Genomic DNA, 20,863 nt, shown 5'->3' with positions numbered 1-20,863 from the left:
CCCCTTATTTAGCAGTTTGATGGTCAAACGCTAACAAGGGAACATTGAGGTGTGGCAGCTTGAAGGACATTCATATTCCACACCACATCGGATCTTAGTAAATAGTCTTTCCATTTTCTCCTTAAAGCACCACAATGACCCAGAGATGGCAGGGTGGGGCGATGCACTTATCGGTGGTTCTAGGCATACAGGACTTGAAGCACAGGCTCTGAGTTTTACCCTCTTGCTCTGATCGCTTGTCCATTTTCCTCTTATTTGCTCTTCAGCTTGGGACAAGAACAGTTTGAAATTGTTTCTACTGTTTTTGGCCACCACTGTTTGGACTTTAAATGAACACAAGAAGGAAGAAAGCTTGAAGAAAAGCTCTGGAAACAATCGAACAGAGCAAAGGAGAGGGGTCTTGAGGTGAGCAGAACACGGACTGGCGTGGAACTCATTGCTCCGATTATCACGCTGGTCCCCTCTTTGTCTGATACCAGTTGTTCCGGGGGAGCGATTTCAGAAAGTCCTTTTCTGGACTGTGGAACAGCACTTGCTTATGTGTTGAGCCCTAAGAGGCGTTATGGAAAGCGGTTCATGGTCTCTGGGGTTTGACAATGAGCTGGTGGTCACTGATTTCATTATGTTTTCCTTTATTGCAGCTGTTGGTTTGATCCTGTGCCATGGCCTTAAAACAATTGTGGTTTTGCACATGGTAAGCGAGGCCGGACAAGGAGAGGGATCATATTGTTGCCCTGGTCAAAATTTGTAGCAGACGGGGGTCTGATGAGGGCCAGTAGATAGAAGATTTCCCCTTTACTTCATTTAGAAAAAGAAACTTTCCAGGACAAGTATCTTTCCTAGAATTCCTTTAAAGTTTTTTTTTCCTTTAAAAATAGACTGAGGTATAAATAATACTTTTATTAAAAAATACTTTCATTAAAAAATAAAAGTAAAATGTCATTTGTAAGTGGTTGCTGTCACTGATAAGATATACTAGAATTGATTAGCTGTAAAAATATAATTTGGGGATGCATTATGAAGGTATACTGTTTTTATTTGCATGCCATTACGTACAGATGTGGTTGTGAAATCGTTCAAATCATGGCACACTGAATGTCCTCACTGGATTTTTAGGAATGTGTTCACTGAGACAGCCAAATTCTATTTCATTTTGTTTGGCTCGTTGCATTGGCTGTAAATCAGAGAATATTCACTTTAATATCTGAGTCAAACTTCGGTTCTAAACATAGTACTGCAGTTGTTCTTTCACAGAATGTAAATTTTTTATTTACTTCCTCAATACCTTATTTCTACTTTCTCTTTTTTCTTTATTTTATGGTGGAGCATGCTGAAAGGTTTTCCGGAAAGATTTTTGTATAATATATGTTATAACCTACAGATAAATGTATTTCATGTGATTAAGCTCTCATAACTTTAACTGTGGAAGTATTAGGAATCACAGGTTTTATTTAATTTCCTTGCTGCTTCTGAAATGCCCTCCCAAAGATATACTACAGTGATTACATTAGGGAATTCTATTTTTATTACAGTGTCAGTTGTAACATATTTAGGCATTCTGGTTCAATAATTCTCGAGTTCTTTCCATTTCACCAACCCTATTGTGGTGTTACTGGGGGAACCAGGACTTGTGAATGACACAGACCTGGATTTCAGTCATGGCTCCTCCAGCTGCCAGCCAAGTGGCCTTCAGTAAGTTACTCAGTCTTTTGAAGTCTCAGCTTCTGCTTCTATAACATGGGAATTGCAATACCCTACCTCCTCAGTTATGATGTTAAGATGAGATAAAGGGCTGAAGTCACTTAGCACAGTGCCTGGTGTTTGGGGAGAACATTCTAACACCATACACAAAAATAAAGTCAAAATGGATTAAACACCTAAATGTAAGACCGGATACTATAAAACTCTTAGAGGAAAATATAGACAGAACACTCTTTGACATAAAACACAGCAATATCTTTTTGGATCTACCTCCTAGAGTAATGAAAATAAAAACAAAAATAAACAAATGGGACCTAATGAAACTTAAAAGCTTTGTACAGCAAAGGAAACCATAAACAAAATGAAAAGACAACCCACGGAATGGGAGAAAATATTTGCAAATGATGCGACTGACAAGGGATTAATCTCCAAAATATGCAAACAGCACATGCAGCTCAATATCAAAAAAAGAAACAACCAAATCAAAAAATGGGCAGAAGATCTAAATAGACATTTCTCCAAAGAAGACATACAGGTGGCCAATAAACACATGAAAGGAGGCTTAACATTGCTAATTATTAGAGAAATGCAAATCAGAACTACAATGAGGTATCACCTCACACCTGTCAGAATGGCCATCACCAAAATGTCTACAAACAATAAACGCTGGAGAGTGTATGGAGAAAAAGGAACCCTCCTACACTGTTGGTGGGAATATAAATAAATTGGTAGAGCCACTATGGAGAATAGTATGGAGGTTCCTTAAAAAACTAAAAATAGAGCTACCATATGATCCTGCAATCCCACTCCTGGGCGTATATCTGGAGAAAACCATAATTCAAAAAGATGCATGACCCCCAATGTTAGTTGCAGCACTATTTATAATAGCCAAGACATGGAAACAACCTAAATGTCCATCAACAGATGAATGGATAAAGAATATGTGGTACATATATATATATATATATAATAGAATATTACTCAACCATAAAAAAGAATGAAATAATGCCATTTGAAGCAACATGGATGGCCCTAGAGATTATCATACTAAGTGAAGTAAGTCAGACAGAGAAAGACAAATATCATATGATATCACTTATATGTGGAATTTTAAAAAAATGGTACAAATGAACTTATTTATAAAACAGAAACAGACTCACAGACTTAGAAAACAAACTTATGGTTACCAAAGGGGAAAGAAGAGAGGGGAGGGATAAATTAGGAGGTTGGGATTAACATATACTCACTACTATATATAAAACAGATAATCAACAAGGAACTACTGTATAGCACAGGGAACTCTACTTAGTATTCTGTAATAAACTATATGGGAAAAGAATCTGAAAAAGAATAGATATTTGTATATGTATAACTGAATCACTTTGCTGTACACCAGAAACTAACACAATATTGTTTATCAACTATACTCCAATATAAAATAAAAGTTAAAAAAAAGAATTTCATTCCTTTTTAAGGTTGAATAAAATTCCATTCTATGTATAGTAATCCCCCCTTACCTGCAGTTTTGCTTTCCTTGGTTTCAGTTACCTGTGGTCAACTGTGGTCTGAAAATATTAAATGGAAGTTTCCAGAAATAAACAATTCCTAAGTTTTAAATTGTATGCAATTCTGAGTAACGAGATGAAATCTTTTGTCATCCATCTTTGTCCCGCTCGGTGATGTGAATCATCCCTTTATCCATTGTATCCCGCTGTTAGTCACTTAGTAGTCATCTGGTGTATCAGATCGACTGTCGAGGTATCGCGGTGCTTGTGTTCAAGTAACTCTTATTGTACCTAATAATGGCACCAAAGTGTGAGAGTAGAGATGCTAGCAATTCAGATATTCTCTTACTGTGCCTAATTTATAAATTAAACTTTATCACAGGTATGCATGTGTAGGAAAAGACATGGTATATATATATCTGTACTGTCTGTGGTTCAGGCATCCACTGGGGTTCTTGGAACAAATCCCCTGCAGATGGCGGAGGGACTACTGTATATACCACATTTTGTTTACCCATTTATCTATCAGTGGACATTTGGGTTGTTTCCACCTGTCAGCTGTAGTGAATAATGCTGCTGTGAACATGGGTGTACAAATATCTGTTTGAGTCTGCTTTCAATTCTTTGGGGCATATACCCAGAAGTAGAATTTCTGAATCATATTATCTCCAACTTCATTTTGACTTGCCTCCCAAGCTTCAGTATTGCATTTACAATAACTTGCTTGGTAGTTGGCTCTTGGTGTGCTCCTGAAATCTCTAATGCAACATGTTTAAAATTTTTCTGTACCTCTTTTTCCCACTGGCCTCCCAAATCAGATCCTCCTTGTGATTAATGATTAGAACAGTTTTCAAGACATCCTGGCACAAACCACCAGAATCTTTGACTTCTTCCTCCTCTTCTGTAGCCCTAAGAATTTGGCAAAGCTATTTCAAACTTCTTGACATCTTCTCTCTTCCTCATCTACTTTACTACTCAGAGATGATTAGTGCATATTTTGGTATGATTTTTTCCTTGGCATAACTTTGAATACTTTTAAAGTCTTCATTTTTTTAATGAAAATTATACACTCCCATTTTCATTAAAAAAAGCCTTTTGAACTCTCATTTCTACAACAGATTCCCTTCCAGTCTTCTTTTTCCTTTTGCCAGTGGGGCCCCACAGCATCACCGTTTGGACTGGTTCTTCAGTGCTAGCCAGCAACTCCCATAACACTTCTTTCCTTTGGTCACAGTCAATGAATGTATGGGCACTGCTAAGATCAAGCAGCACTCATGAGTCAGGGTTGGAGTAGCTGGAGATAATGCAGGAAGTCAATATTTTCCTTGGAGTGTAAGGGAGGACTAGACTTCTGTTCCTTTGTACTATCATGTCCAGGAGAGTTGGACCATTCATTTCATCCCTGTCATCTAAGTCAAATGTTATTGCCAAAAGGATTCAATATTGATTTGGCCTTGCACAGTATTTTTCTTTCAGGTAGTTAAATAGAAGACAGTAACATTGGTCTTATTAATTCCTCACTTTTTACTTTCTCATGCATGAGCTTTCTAAGAAGCAGAACACTCAGTGGTCAACCAGTTGCAGAGAATCTTACCATTATTGCCTCTGGAAAGTAGATACAGTTCCTGAGTGAAGGTCTTGTCCTTTGGGGAAGTTGAGCCTTCCATATATGAATAAGAGTTCAATCTCTGGAGTAAGGGAGCCCTTGCTTCAAAACCCATCTCTGCCACTTGCTTGCTGTGTGGTTTTGAGCAGGCTTTATAACTTTTATCATAGGTTTACATCTGTAAAATGGAGATAAATATAATCCCTTCCTCATAGAGTTGCTGGGGAATTAAATGAAATAATCCGTGTATTACGCAGTGCCTGGCACATCATGGTCAGTACCCAAATGGGTCGGTTTTCTTAGAAGCAAGATGTTTGGTCATACGATCTCATGCACAAGTGTGAAATGAACAAGCTAAGGAGGGGCTGTAGCTGGAAGCCTCCACTCAGGTTGGGATGGTTGCTTGTTTATATTGCAGTGCTTTGAAAATTCATGAGCAAACCCTTATTTTCCCAATGCTAAGGCTCAAAACTATGTTTTGACATGTTTTCTGTACCTTAACACCTCAAGAAAAGTATAATCTTTCACTGATAAAACAAAAAGTTAGAGGTTTCCTCTTGGCCAAATATGTATATGATCCTGTGATTCCATATCAAATTTGAAACAGTATTTAACACTCTATAAATGCATATTGATTCTTAGAAGGAGAAAGAAATACTGATTTTGACATCTTATTTGGCACCTTAAACAATTTGTGTACGGCTCTTGGATACTTCAAATTCTAATTTCAATGAGCCTTTAATGAAAAGGTAACCAAGCTTTATAGATGCTAGCTAAATTTATGGATTAATCAGGTATAAAAGAATGGGACTTTGAAAATGAAATACTGTTTCTTTGAAACCATGCAATGAGACTTTCAGATAAGATTAGCTAAAGTTGAACCTTTTTTTTTTGGATTTGTGGTTGCTTAAACACTGGAGAGTTAATTTGTCTTTAATTTGAGAATTCATTTTCATTTCCATACCTTAAAAATATGAACCATTAGCTAACTCCTCATATTTTGATAAAAAATGCTAAGTGCTTATTCCTTAACATGCTTAGCTTTTTGCCTGACCTCATCAGTCTTTTTGATTTTAATTCATTTTCCCCCCAGAGAACTGTGTATATTTTTCCTGAGCTCATTTATAAAAAAATCATAAAATAAGAGTTGATGTCATATAATTTGAAGTTTTTCTGGTTATGACTTAAATCTGTGTGTGTGCTTCCTTCAAACTTTGAAATGTGTCAGTGATAGAAATAGTTGGAAAGCACAGTTCAAGTACAACTTCTGAATCCACAAGCTAGAAAGTAGTAAAAAAGGAAGAAAAAAAAAAAAAACTACACTACATACCTATCACAGAACTGTTATTGAGGCAAGTTGTTGTTCAGATTTATGTAATATTATTGAAGCAAATATTTTAAATATCTTTAACTATTAAGACGAGCAGTGCACATTGTATTTTAGCTTCAGTTACTGAAGGGTCCATGTATTTTATATGTAGGAAACCCTTCAATTAAGATGTGCCTCCTTCCCTACTAATACTTTGATGCTGTTAATAGTTCATTTATAAGAATTTAAATTTTTTATGGGAAGTAATAAAAGGGACCCATTATTTTCACAGCTAAATCTGTTTCTTGGTGATGGCAGTGAGTGGGGGGAGATGAGAGGAAGAAATTGTTAATCACCTTGTAGAATTGAACTTCAGAAAAGTCATAAAATAGAAGTTCCAAAAAAGTTAAAACACTCCTAAAAGAAATCACTATTAGTAAAAGGAACCATATTAAAATGCATACATAACCAAAATGTTAGAGGGAAAAAAAAATAAAATTTTAATTCACGAAAACATTTCTATAAAGAACAAGCTTTGAAATAATTAGAACGTGTTGATTTTTATTTGGGGGCAGTCATAAAATACACTCATCTTAGAAAACCAGCAAGGCATCAGAATAGAAATAGTGGTGGAGATAATTCATGGGTAATCCAAGCTCTTACTTCTCACTTCCTGACCTGTCACATCTGTGAAGACCTGCTCCTTTATGCTAATGTCTGGCCCCATCCAGTGTTGAAGAGTAGACTTGCCTCTCCCTCTGCTGGTTTTGTCCCGTAGGCCCAAGTCTTGTTTTTGTGGACCTGAGTTTTGGGGTCCTGGGGTGTAGTGACCATTGCTTTGTTGGGGGTCACCGTCTTCCTTTATACAACTCCAATCTGCCCCCTCAGGAGGCCTGTGCTCCACAGAGGGGGTTCAGGGGGCGAGGGAGGGGCAACACAGAGCTTAGGGATTCCATTTTGTTCCGATAACAAATATTTGTTGAGCTCCACTCTGTGCCTTGAGAATGTGCTGGACCCAGGATACCTGGTGACAAATGAGACAGAGATAGTCCATTCCTTGTCAAACCCAAAGTGACCTGGGGGTTGAAACAGCGATTAAAGGGCAATGTAGTAGGTGTTAAGACAGGACAAAAGACAGGCATCACGGGAGGGGCAGAAAGGATTTCCCAGAGGAATTGCTATCTCAACTGATAACACCTGAAATATGAGTAGGAGTCGATTGGGCCGAGAGTAGAAGTGTGTTCCCACAAGAAGGAAGGGCATGTGCAAAGCCCCCGGGATGTGAAGGAGCACACAGTGAACAGAAAGACACAGCTAGAGCTTGGATGTGGCTTAGAGGGCGGTGAGAGAGGAGGCTAGGAGAGGAGGTAAGGGCTGATCAGGAACAGCTTGGTGAGCTGTCTTGAGGCATTTAGATTTTATGCTGAGAGCTTTGAGGTACATCAGACTAGTAAAGTGGGTTAGTGACATGATGGTGTGTGATTTTATAAAAATCCCTCTGGCAACGTGGTGGGGCATGATGGGCAGGGGAAGGCTGCAGGCCGTGGCTGTCATGGTAACCTGGGTGGGAAATTCTTGGGGCTATGGTAGTGATGGCGGGCCCAGGACAAAGCTGATGTGGCTTTGAAAAAGAACTTTAAAATAATTGATTTGGTAGGTGTTTATACTATGTGTGTGGGGGGTTTGAGTGAGGAAGAGGGTAGAGTCTAGAACAACACGCATGTTTCAGGGGTCATGGTGTGTTGGTGAATAGGAACAGGTAGGTGAGGAGAGAAGATGGTCACTTATGTTTGGGACACATCTCAAAGAGTCTGTGAGACAGTCGAGTCTAAATGAACTGGGGGCAGGTGTCGGAAGCTTAGTAAAGAGATTTGGTCTGAGGTGACTGCCAGAAAGCACTGAGGGAAAAGGGTGACAAAAGGAAAGATACACACTATTAAATTCCTCTCAGGTTACCGCTTATTTTATGTTATTGTTTTCAGTTTTACTGAGGTATAAGTGACAAATAAAATTGTAAGATATTTAAAGTGTACGTTGTGATGATATATATGTATACATTGTGGCAGGATTTCTCCCCTTTGAATTAGTTAGCACATCCATCACCTCATATATTTACTTTTTTCTTTCTCTGTTTTTTTTTCCTTTGGGTGAGAACATTTAAGTTTTACTCTCTGAGCAAATTTCAGTTAAACAATACAGCACTATCAACTATTGTCTCCATGTTATACGTTAGATCCTCAGACCTTATTCATGTTACAGCTAAAAGTTTGTTCCCTTTTACCAGCTTCTCCCCATTTCCCTCACCCCAGCCTCTGGCAATCACTTTTCTATTCTGTTTCTATGAGTTAGACTTTTTTTTTTTTTTTCAGATTCCACATATAAACGATACCATGCAGTATTTATCTTTCTCTGTCTGGCTTATTTCATTTAACTGATGCCCTCCAGGCTCATCCACCTTGTTGAAAATGACAGGATTTCTTTATTTTTGAAGGATGAACAATATTCCATTATATATATATTCCGCATTTTCTTTATCTGTTCATCTGTCAACAGACACATAGGTTGTTTCCATCGTTGGTTATTGTGAACAGCGCTGCTATGAACATGGGGGTACAGATATCTCTTCGAGATAACAATTTCATTTTCTTTGCATACATATCCAGAAGTGGCACTGCAGGATTGTATGGTGGTTCTATTTCTAACTTCTTGAGGAACCTCCATACTGTTTTCCACAGCGGCCGCGCCAGTTTACATTCCCACCAACGGTGCACGAGGGTTCCCTTTTCTCCACATCCTCACCTGCTTGTTTTACTTTGGTCTGTTGTTATATTTCTTTTGAATCTCTGAGTATGGGCCATTGCTTATTTTTGTAAAGCAAAGTCTATATTTGTAACAAATATAGACTTTCTGAGTGATGGTAAAAATGCAAAAATAGCTGAAAGAGGGAAAATAAGAAGAAAGGGGGAAACAAAAAGTCAAGGAAAAGAATCCCAGAGAGGCCTGGGGAAAAGCTCTGTTTGAGGCCCCTGGAGCCGTGGGTGAGTCTGATAATTCCTGCTTACAGGCAATTCCTAGTAATTCCTCTCCCCACTCTTCATGCTTCCTGCTTATGGTTCACCTGCCTTGTCTCCTCTCCCACCCCCACTTCCTATTATTTAAACACTACATTAGCTCAAAGGCTTTATATTTTGGTGGGCAAAAAAAAAATAGTGATTATTTCTCCAAACCTTCACTTGCAGCTCACCTCTTGGATTTGGCCTCTTGCACTTCATGCTGTGCAAGAGGAACTTTTGGGCTGATCTGGTCACAGGTACACAGAGTTCCTCAGTCTCTTCAGTAAAGACACTGTATGTTTCATTAAGATAGTTGGTGGGATTTTTTTTTTAAATGAACTCTACTTCAATAAGATTTTCTCTTCCATTATTTTTACAAGACCAAATGATAACATTTAAAAAGAAGTTTCTTCTTAAAGAAACTTAAATCAGTTGCTTTAAGAACACATCTTTACAAAATTATACTCATTAGGCAACAAAAAACTTGTGTTTTCTTCTGATGTAAGTTGAAGACTTATAAATAGTTGTTAATGGTGTTTGGTTAAGAAGAATTTGTTTTAATTGTTTATATGAAACAAGTACTTGTTAATTTTTTCTTGTTGCCAATTTGTCAATTCTAAATTTTCACGTAGGTTAGGCAGGAGAAAGCCCAGCTTTGTCACAAAAGGTTTGCATTATGAACTTGGTTCTGTTGTGCATCTATTTTCATTCTTGTTAAGGGATGAATTCGATTGTACAAATCCCGCATATTTTATGTGTTAAACATGTTAGTTCAGGAATTTCACTTGGTTTTATAAAGATACATATCTACGATGGCTGACCAATCCAAACATAAGATTTAACCATTGACTTCAGACCCAATTCAGTTCTCCCATCTTCTGGCTTGCAGAACTTCTGGCTTTTGGGAAAGAAAGTGAATCAAAGTAATTTTTGGTTCAAATTATTACTAACTGTTTTCTTCTGATATAAACTTATATTTTACGAGTTAAAATAAGTCAACATGTACTATATAAACATCATGGAAGACCAAACACTAAGAGTTTCTTTGAGGTTTCAGAAGAATACACTTTTTGCCTAGAGTTTATATCTGCCCAGGTAAATTTTATTTCTGATTCTATTATTTCCTCAATTTGCCCCTGTTAATAGGGAAGATTCTAAAAGTAATAACTATGCCTGGGTATTCGAGGCAGCGTGTGGTCTCTTACTGAAGTTACAAGGTTTTAACTCTGTTTGTTGATTCCTCTTATGCAATAGAAGAATGCAGATGTTAATTTAATCTGAAACCTGTTTATACAGTGCCTTTTATAATGTATATCTAAAGATAGAGAATCGAGTTTTATGAGACCAACATTTCTTATCAAGTCCCCACTCCACCCTATTCTAATTGGACTGACCCTTAAGTTGAATAAAGAACAAAGAGGTCTGTAGTTAAAACATTTCACTACATGTTGAGTCTTGCCCTTAGTAAATGAGAAAATGGAGACTTAAACAGAGAATCTGAATTAGAAGGTCACATATACACTCACTGTTTTTTGTGAATGGAAAACATATTTTAAAATAGTACGTATCATCTTTTTAGTCTAAATTCAGGATGTTTTCCCAAGAGGTGCAAGAATTTAGACTCATATAAATGGGCTGCTTTATAAAAACATGCCAATAATACTTTTTAATTTGTGAAGTTTAATATTCTGTACATTATCAACCAGACTTCTTTTGATGGATAAAGAAATGAGGTGACTTCTAAATCTTAGAGCAGAAACTTCATGTGGACAATTGGATACCTGTCCCCAGAGCTCAGAGAAGAGGGTTGGGCTGGGAGTTTAAGTCTGTGCGTTATCTGTATTTAGTGGTGATGAAAGCTGTAGGCGTGAGATAGCTTTTCTGGTGGGAGAATTCAGAGTCACAGAAGAGGAAAGGGCCTGGCATTGAGCCCTGTTCAGCTCTGGATTATTGTGGCACGGAGGGAGGCAAATCTGCAAACTCTGGGAAGCTCCAGCTTGAGAGGTAGAAGGAACGCTGGGAGCATTTGGTTACAGAAGCCGAGGGAAAAGCATGTGTCAAGAGGAAGGAAGGAACTGTCAGATGCTTCTGATGGGTCAAGTGTGATGTGGGCTGAAAGTGTCTATTGAATTCAGCAACAGAAGTCATTGACAGTTTCCGGGAAGCTGTTTTTGTGGAGTAACGAAGGTGGAAAGCAGATTGACGTGGGTTGAGCCAGGCAGGAGAAAAGGAGGAAAAAGACCTCCACTGTAGACATCTGTTAGGTGTTGAGCTGAGAAGGAGGGACAGGATATAAGATAGAAGTTCGAGAGTGCTGTGGATCAAGGGGGACCCTTTTTGTGGGTCAGACTTGCATGACATGATAAAAGCCAATAAGTTGAAGTAAACCTATGTGAATTACAGGACACCATTAGAGAAACAACCTTCGGAATTATTGGAGAACCAGAAGGGAAAGAGAGGGAGAAAAGGATAGAAAGCTTATTTAAACAAATAATGGATGAGAACGTTTCCAAAGCAGGGGAGAGATTTGGACATCCAAGTTCATGAAGCTCATAGGTCCCCCCCAAATTTCACAATATTATATGCTAATTATATCTTAATAAACCTTGAAAAAAAAAGCCAATTACAAAGAAGCATTGGAGTGAGAGAGATTCAATAAACAAGAGAGAAAAGAGAGAGGATTTAGAATAAAATAACCGCAACAACAACTAACATTCATTCAGTGTTTGCCCTACCCAGGGCACTGTGCTAAGCCCGTGACGTGTAGCCTCACATTTAGTTCTCAGAATAATGTTATGCAGCGGTGCCGGGGTGGGGGGGGGGGGTGGGGGGGTGGGGGGGGAGGTGGGAAGTGTGGCCTAAGGACGTTAACCGACTTGCTGAGTGTCCTCCAGCTAGTGGGTGGTGAACTGACTTACTACCTTAAGGACCGACCTTGGTCACCACCACAGCCCACCACCTCCCAACTGGAATTTAGGTGTTCTGCGCTGCGTTTGAAGACCTACTTAAAGATTCTTTAAATTATATTTTAAGAAAGGCCACTTTGAAACCCTCTGTCTGAAAGTTCTAACAGCTCTATTTGGACAGCAATTTTGGTGGGTGGCCTGGGTCCAAAAAAAAAAGGCCTTATCTACTGAGAAAGCTTAACCTTGAGAATATATATATAAAACATCATGCCCCCAAATATAGGCTGGGTGAACTGAAGGGGATTTGCCCAAAGAACTCGCAAAGCAACTTGGGGAGGCAGAAATTAATTGTAGGAGAGTTGTTTTTTTTTTTTTTAACATTGCAAGAAGGACACAAAAAAGGATGATGGGTTGAGGCAGCAACATAGAAAGACCAAGGAAGAGATGTGAAAACATCCCACAGACAGCTTCCCTGTAGATTCCGACCGGCTAAATTTCCTGAAATAATACTAATTCTGTCCTCTTGCTTTCGATAGGACATAATGACTACATGTGTCCGGCTACCAACCAGTGCACGATTGATAAAAACAGGAGGAAGAGCTGTCAGGCCTGCCGGCTACGCAAGTGCTACGAAGTGGGCATGATGAAAGGGGGTAGGTACCTTGGACCCAGGGCGCCCACCATGAGGTCCTTGTCCCACCACCCACTGCTGGCCATTTCCATTCTAGTCACCACGGGAGTGGAGTGATTTCTCTTCTATTCTCACTTTTCTTCACAACAACACTATTTTTATAACACATTTTATTAAAAAATAAGAAATTTGAACACACCATTTTGTGTTTCATATTTTCAATGTAAATAATTATATCTAAAATCAAAAGTGTGTGGGAGGTGGTGGCGGAAGGAAAAGAAGACTGCTCAGCGAATTATTCTAGAAATATTTTTCAGTTACTGTTTATATTCCTAATGCTAGAAAATGGTATCTGGGAAGAAACTTTCCTTACATTGAGACTTGTACATGTGAAAGCTAAAGAGCTAGTTTGTCATCTTTCAATACCTTCACATCCCTTAGGGAATTTGAATTTCAATCAAAAGGCAGCTTTCTCCTTTAGAAGTTGAGTTAACTAGCAGCCCACATAATCTCAGCATCCAGTACGGAGCTGGGAACAATGCAGTGATTTCTGAGGACTAGCGTCGCAAGGTGGTCGGGATCTGTGCCCGTGTATTTGTGATGTGGGTGTGTGTATGTGTGGTTTTCTGTCTCCTCATGTATCCAGTCTTCCAGTTTTCTTATACAGGAATCCAGTGTCTGGTTCTGGGAATATTAGACGCTCCATAAATGTGGTTGCCTGATTGATCTCCTTGTATTCTTTGGAATCTAGTCTTGAAGAACACTTCTAGTCTTGAATAGCCTTCAAAATACTGGGAGAGAACAAGAGGAGATGTGTAAGTGAAATAAAGGAATGGGTGCATCCAGTGTTTTAGGATGATATGAAGGAGAGAGACAGACCTATGATGGTGCTGCCTGCAATGGAGAGGAGGCTTGAGATTAGTTAAGGAGAACAAAGTGGCCATGAAAAAGAGTAGCGATTGTGCAAATAGAGGGAAGCTAACCTTTAACTCATTAACACTTGGACGAAGGGGGAGGCAGAGAAAAAACCAACAATCATGCCTGATTATTACGGCGCTTATAGGCAAAGATTCCTTTGTTAATGGCCATAAATAAACCTACCGGGTTGAGATTTTGAATACAGCATTTGGAATAAATTCTCTTGATGAACAGATGAAATGTTGAATTTACGCATTGTGTGAGCTGTGACTATATGTCTTGAGTGTCTGTAAAAACAGCTTTGATTCAAAGAGTAATTAATTCCAAAAATTTAACAGCCACATTCAGAAAATGACACTTTGAGTCATAAATGGATTAAATATTTAAGGAATTCATTTTTCTTTGTACTGTTGGAGAATTAGTCAGGCTTAATTAAACTCACAAAAAGCTTCTTAAGGTAACTTGGTAAGTGACAGGAATAAAACAGCTACATGCAAAAAGTTTACTTTGAAAGAGTAGAGTCCAAGTTTAATATTCTTCTTTGGCAGTTGTAGGTAGATTAAGCCCGGACTCTTAAATTCTCTCTAAAAGCTGAAATGATCAACTTGTAAATTGGTCCAAAACATTTTTTTTCTTTGAGGGTACCCATACATTGACCCTACTTCATAAAAACAATTCTGTTTTTCTTAATTAATATCCAGATACAATCTGGATGCATAAATATAAATTATGCATACACATTTTTATCTAACGAAAAATTTAACATGCAAAGACATAATAAAAATCTTCCCACTGCTTTCAAATAGGACTTTAGATAATTACTGCACATAGTCAATCTATGTGTGCATGCATGTACTTGTACATGTATATTTATGACTGCAAAATATATATCTATACTAGTTTGCTGCTGTGTTAGTCTGCTCAGCCTGCCATAACAAAGTCTACAGACTGGGTGACTTAAACAGCAGAAATTGATTTCTCACAGCTCTGGAGGCTGGAAGTCCAAGATCAAGGTGTCAGCAGGTTTGGTTTCACCCTAGACCTTTCTCCTTGGCTAGAAGGTGGTCGTCTTCTCGCTGTGCCCTCACATGGCCTTTTCTCTGTGTGTGTGCATCGGTCGTGTTTTTTTCTCTTCTTTTAAGGACCCCAGTCATATTGGATTAGGACCCCACCCTTAGGACCTCATTTAATCTTTATTACATCTTTAAAGACCCTATATCCAAATTTAGTACTATTCTGGGGTACTGGGGTTAGGGCTTCAATGTGATTTTTCGAGGAGACACAATTCAGTCCATAACAATTTCCCATAGAGATTCCTTAGCAGTTGTTAGTATCCGTCTACATAAAATGAAAACATGTGTCTTTCTGGCAGTTTATACATGTGTATAAGTTTTACGACAAGCTTTAAAATTGTAAAACTATAGGCTGTGAGAACATCTCATTTGAATTATATGTATAGTGTTTGCCATAACACAATATAATTTACTTTTTTTCCACAGTATGGGATACCACACATAACCTCATGACACCTTGTATAACAACTCCCCAGATCCCACCCAATAAAGACCTAATTTACAGCTGGAAATACAGTTATAGCCAACTATAAAATTTGAAATTACTTGTAAAGAACAGCTGTGACTAGATAAATCTTTACAACATTTTCCTACTGGTTTCACAAGAATCCAGTGTCTGAACCAGGCTAGAGACCAATTAGAATACTGAATCTCTCCATATGAAATAAAATGTTTCATTTCAGATAAAAGAGAGAGAACCACAAACTTACCCCTTACTTTTATAGCAAGGCTGAATACATTTATTAAAATATCCTAAATATCCAAAACAGTGCATGATTTATCTACATGAAGAAATTTATTTTAATCTCTTGTGATGCCTGCTGTACCCTGAAAATCCCAACATCATTATTAGATTTGGTCCTGAGCCAAGATGGTTCAGTAAGATGCAGGATTTAAGACATGCTTTAGGGGATGCACTTTCCCATCTTAGTGCTGCTGGTCTCTGCCTAGCTTGCATTTTCCTTTTCATCTGTCTCCCTCCCCTTCAACCTTAAGTGGCAGATTAAATGTCTCTTCTTCAGGGAGGTCTTCCTTTTGCCCCACACTAGGTTAGCTTCCTGTGTTCTCCCTTTCCTAGGAAACAACTCTTCCCTGAGCTCTCCTCACTATTAGTGTTAGTTGTTCAACATCTGTCCATGAACTCCACGATGGTGGGGACTCTTTCTGTCCTGCCTACTGATCTAGCACTAAGCAAGTCACCAAGTGAGTGTTCAAGAAATTTTTTTCCCATGAAATAATGACTTAATTCATTTAAATAGTTATTTATTCAGGGCTGCTTAAGGGTGAGCTATTATGAAGAGTGCAAACATGGATAATCACCTAGCCCCTTCCATCAGAATCCTCCTTGTACAAAGAGGACATTTGCACCTGAAGTGGCAAATAACAATCTGGAAGACAAGTTAAGACCAGGGTGGAAGATGAAGATGAGAATGGAAGACCAGCGGCCAGTGGAAGTTCAGAGCTTTGGCCAGCCACTGCTGGCTTTAGTCCAACCCGGGGTGTTATTCAGACCATCTGACTTCCAAGGTGTATATTATTATCCAAGCAAGAACTTGGCATTCTAGCTTGGTTTGGTGGAAAGGGGAAAACCTCAGAGATGGAATTCTTGGACCAAATACTGGCTTCCCCTCAGACTTGCTGAGCAATCCTGTTACAGTCATTTTTATGAGTTTCATTATCCTCAGATGTAAAATAAAAATAAATAATTTACACTTAACAAGTTTCTTGTAAAGGTCACACAGTTCATAACATGTGAAGTACTTTATAAAGTACAACACAAGTGTTAGTGATTACAGGCAGACCTCAGAGATATCGCAGGTTTGGTTCCAGACCATTGCAATGAAGCAAATATAAAGTGAGTCACACAAATTTTTTTGGCTTCCCAGTGCATATAAAAGTTAATGTTTACGCTATACTGTAGTCTACTAAGTGTGCAATAGCATTATGTCTAAAAAAATGTACATACCTAGTTAAGAAATGCTTCATTGCTAAAAAATGCTAACCATCATCCGAGCCTTTAGCAAGTCGTAAGAGTAACATCAAAGACCACTGATCACAGATCACTATAACAAATATAATATTAATGAAAAAGTTTGAAATATTGTGAGAATTACCAATAAGGAGCACAAAGACAGAAAATGAGCAAATGCTGTTGGAAAAATGGCACCAATAGACTTGCTTTATGCAGTGTTGCCACAAATTTTCAGTTTGTGAAGAATGCAATATCTTCAAAGTACAATAAGATGAGGTATGCCTGTAGATCTATCCTAAAAATAATTCCTATCTTACCTAAATACTCAGCACAGATTTGTTTTGGAGGGAAAAGAATGGCAATTTTATCACTAGTACTAAGTATAAATATCTAATTCCTTTGTGAGGAGTAAAACCCTGGCTCAGACACATCTGCTTTTTCTTTTTTTCTTTTTGGTGTCATATGCTGGATATAGCTTCATGATGAATGAGATTTGTTGTTTAGCATTTTATGATGCCAGAGATTTATACAAACTTGTTAAAATTCCTCCCGATAAACTCGGAAGTGTGTTGGTGGCAAGGTTTTCATTTTTCAGACAAGGAAATTGTCACCAGAAATTAATTGATGTGCAGGACTCATGCACTGCCCATCCTGGTTGTGCTTGCTTGTAACACAGTAAGAAGAAATTTGAGATAAAATAATAATTGTCACTAGTCTTTATTTTGGTGGCAACATTGCAATTTAATTTTGAGAAATATTCCAAAACAATAAATAAATTTAACAAATTAATGTTACAATTTTAAAGTGAGAAAATAAGAATTAAAAAAAAATAAAAATAATAGTATAGATGGGGAAATGTATGCTGTGGGTTCAGAATAACTGAGATGCCCAATGAAGAGCTGGAAAATAAAATATTTCCTTTTGCCTAAGTTTAATATTTATAGTCATGTGTTAGTATAATTTGTTTCATTGATGGGATGAGTTTCCAGTCCAGAAAATTAGGTTTCCTTTGATCCTACATTGGCTCTTTTTTTGCCAGAAGTAACTGTTTATTAATGTTAATGACAGGAGAACCAAATCAATGAATTAAGAATGTAAATGTGAATTTCTTTCTTGGGATAGTCCAACAATTCTTGTGAGACTTGTCGCTGCATGTGAATCCAAGCTTTTTCAGAAGGCAGGGTTGGGAATTCATATTATTTTCTCTGTCTCTTCTGTTTTCTGTCTGTTCTCACTCCTTTTTGGTATCATCTAGTCCCATGACTTTAAATACCATTTATATGCTGATGACTGCCCTGTTTATACCTTTAGCCCAAAGTTTCTCCCAAGTCCATGACTTCTGTATACAGCTTCTCGGGTGTCTTCCTCACTTGAGTGTCTAAGAAACATCTCAAACTCAGTTTGTTCAAACCTGAACTTCTGGTCTTTACCCTCAAACATGCTTTATCTGCAATCCTTCCCATCCTAGTTAATAACTTCATCTTCTGAATTGCTCAGGCCAAAACAAATGGAGTTAACCTTGACACTTCTCTTTCTCCCATACCTCACATTCAGGAAATTCTGGTGGCTCTATCTTCAAATATTTTTGGAATCTGACCACTTCTCACCACCTGTATTGTTGACACTCTGGTGTGAAACACCATCATCTTTCTCCCAGCTTATTGCTAAAGCCCTACCTGCTTTTTTCCTTGCTTCCCTACCATCTATTCTCCCTAAAGATACATTAAAAATGGAAATCAAATCATATCACTTCTCAAAACATTGCACGGCTTCCCCGTTCACCCAGCTGACGTCATTACAGTGGCCAGAGGACCATGTCTCCTCCCCATTCTTACTTCTTTCACCTCTTTTCCTACTTCTCTCTCTCCTGCTTACCCTAAACCACGTGGGCATACTTACATGTCAGGCGCACTTATGTCTTGGACCGATTACTCTAGCTTTTCCCTCTCCCTGGAATGCCATTCCCCCAGATATTTGGGCACCTAACCCCGTCACCTCCCTCAGATTCTTTGCTCCATTATCAATTTATCAATGAGGCTTATCCTGATGGTTGCATTTAATAGAGCAGCCACCACATCCCGCAGTTTCACCTTCTAATACACCATAGAATTAATTATTAGATGATTTATTGCTTGATGTCTGTCTCCCTTACTAGAGCATAAGCTCCAGATGGGTGCTTACAAACAAACAAAACACGCTTGTATGTTTTGTTCACTGATGTATTTCAAGCGCTTAGATCAGTGCCTGCAACTAATAGACAGTCGAGAAATAGTTGTAGCATGCACGAATTAACAGAATGAATGAGCACAACTGAAAGTACACTGTAAGTGTTGAGCTATGAATAGATTGAGTGTCAAGAGTCCTGTTTTTCTAATTAAGGGAGAATATCTGCTTGGAAATTAAAACCTGTATAGGAGTTAGCTTCCACCACAGAGCAGAGCCTCACCTCAGCATCTCAATGGCAATACAAGAAGCATCTATTACATGTCAGGGAGAGACTAGGAGGATGCTGATATTGGCAGGGCTCACTCATATGTCGGGAGGTCAGTTGGCTGTTCTGGCTGGAGCAACTAGGATGACTGAGTTTTGCTTCACAAGTCTCTCATCCTCCAGCAGGCTAGTCCAGGCGTGTTCTCCCAGTAATGGCAGAGGCACAAAAGAGAACAAGCCCCAAATCACAAGCCTATTTCAAGGTTTTTGCTTGCATTATCAGCTGATGTCCGAGGGCCAATGCCAGTCAAATGGCTGAGTCCTTAGGTTTCGTGAGAGGGGCCTTCAGAGTTATCTGGCAAAGGTTAAAAAACTGGAACCATTTTTGTAATCTATCACAACCAGAAATATGAACTTTTCAGATTTGAAACTGAAAAATAATTAGAGAGTCATGGACTCTTAACACTTGGAAAGGACCTATAGGTTCGTTTACCCTTCTTCCGTACTCAGTGCAGGAATCCCCCATCTAGCTTTCCTGACAGCTGTGTGAGGGATGCTGAATATGGATGTGAATTTTGTCTTCACGCCTCTCTTATATACATGATGAGTGGACACAATAGGGCAGGAAAAAACCCAGGAGTAGGCGCGAACCAGTACTTCTGGAAAAATATGGGCTTGTTTCAGATGTGCTGTATTTCACTAATTCATTTAGATGTAGGTTTCATGTATATTACAATTGGTTATGAATGGATATTAGAAAACAATTAAATGTCAGGCTATTTTAATATTTCAGTAGAAGTTCACTGCATATATAAAATGAACCAAGAAACACTGACAATCATACTTTTGCTTTTATATAAGTTATAGTTAGAATACTGATTTCATTGTTTTATGCTGAAGTAATTTTGATTGCTTATTTAGAGGTCATTTTGGTTTTTAAAGGACAGGAAGAGGGATCTTCATTTACCTTTTCATGAATGACCATGTCTCACCTTGAATGTTAAAAGAAATGCTGACGGGTTCTTACAAAAATTCCAGAAATGGGTCTTTCTTGTTCCTATAATTTGATTTGCAAAAGCAAATCATTTTTGAGATGAGGTAAGGACCCTTTCTGTCAATAGAATTTACAAAATGCAGAACTTTGGGGGCAGTAATTGTATGAATAAATTGCTGTTTTTAAATTCTATAAGCCTAAGACCGCATAAATTTTCACGTGTTTACATTTTGTTTCAATGATTGTGATTAGGATAATAAATGGTGTCTAGAGCTGAATGAACTTAAAAGATCCCCTAGTCCACCTCGTTGTTTTTCAGCTCATTGTTCTTGTCTGAGTCACACAGCTAGTTAACCACTCAGACCAGAAGCCAAGACTCCTGACACCTGGTTCAGGGCTCTTTTCATTGTACTGCACTGCCTCACTGACCTGGAGTGATTTAGATCATCATGAAATGTAGACACACGTATAAGTAAGATACTAGTATCACACTGACCAAATTATGACTTAGGAACAATTACTGTGGGCACAAAATACTACTCTTCTTCAACAAAAACATTAATCAACGCATTTGGCTTAGTTGCACAGCAGAAGTACCAAATTACATTTATATGGAGTGTGTGATGGTTATTTTAAGAAGAATTACTTAATATTTAATTACTTCCTATTGCTTAATATCATTCAAAAAGGACATTTTCTCCTTCAGGCCAAGGGTTTTCACTATTTTCAGGTAACAGTTGCAATATTTGTTGAAAGCCCATCTGT

At 38.2% G+C, this 20,863-nt stretch overlaps 1 protein-coding gene across 2 annotated transcripts in view; it reads left to right on the top strand.

Moving 5' to 3' along the window:
- Positions 1-20,863, top strand: part of ESR1 (estrogen receptor 1) — a 263,766-nt gene that overhangs the window by 52,165 nt on the left and 190,738 nt on the right. For both annotated transcript variants that reach the window (XM_059940977.1, XM_059940976.1), the window contains exon 3: positions 12,617-12,733. In XM_059940977.1, the coding sequence (XP_059796960.1) occupies positions 12,617-12,733 (117 nt within the window). The remainder of the gene's footprint in view (positions 1-12,616; positions 12,734-20,863) is intronic.

This window comes from Balaenoptera ricei, chromosome 12 (assembly GCF_028023285.1).
Source record: "Balaenoptera ricei isolate mBalRic1 chromosome 12, mBalRic1.hap2, whole genome shotgun sequence".
NCBI lineage: Eukaryota > Metazoa > Chordata > Mammalia > Artiodactyla > Balaenopteridae > Balaenoptera > Balaenoptera ricei.
This window is presented reverse-complemented; position numbering and strand designations above follow the sequence as displayed.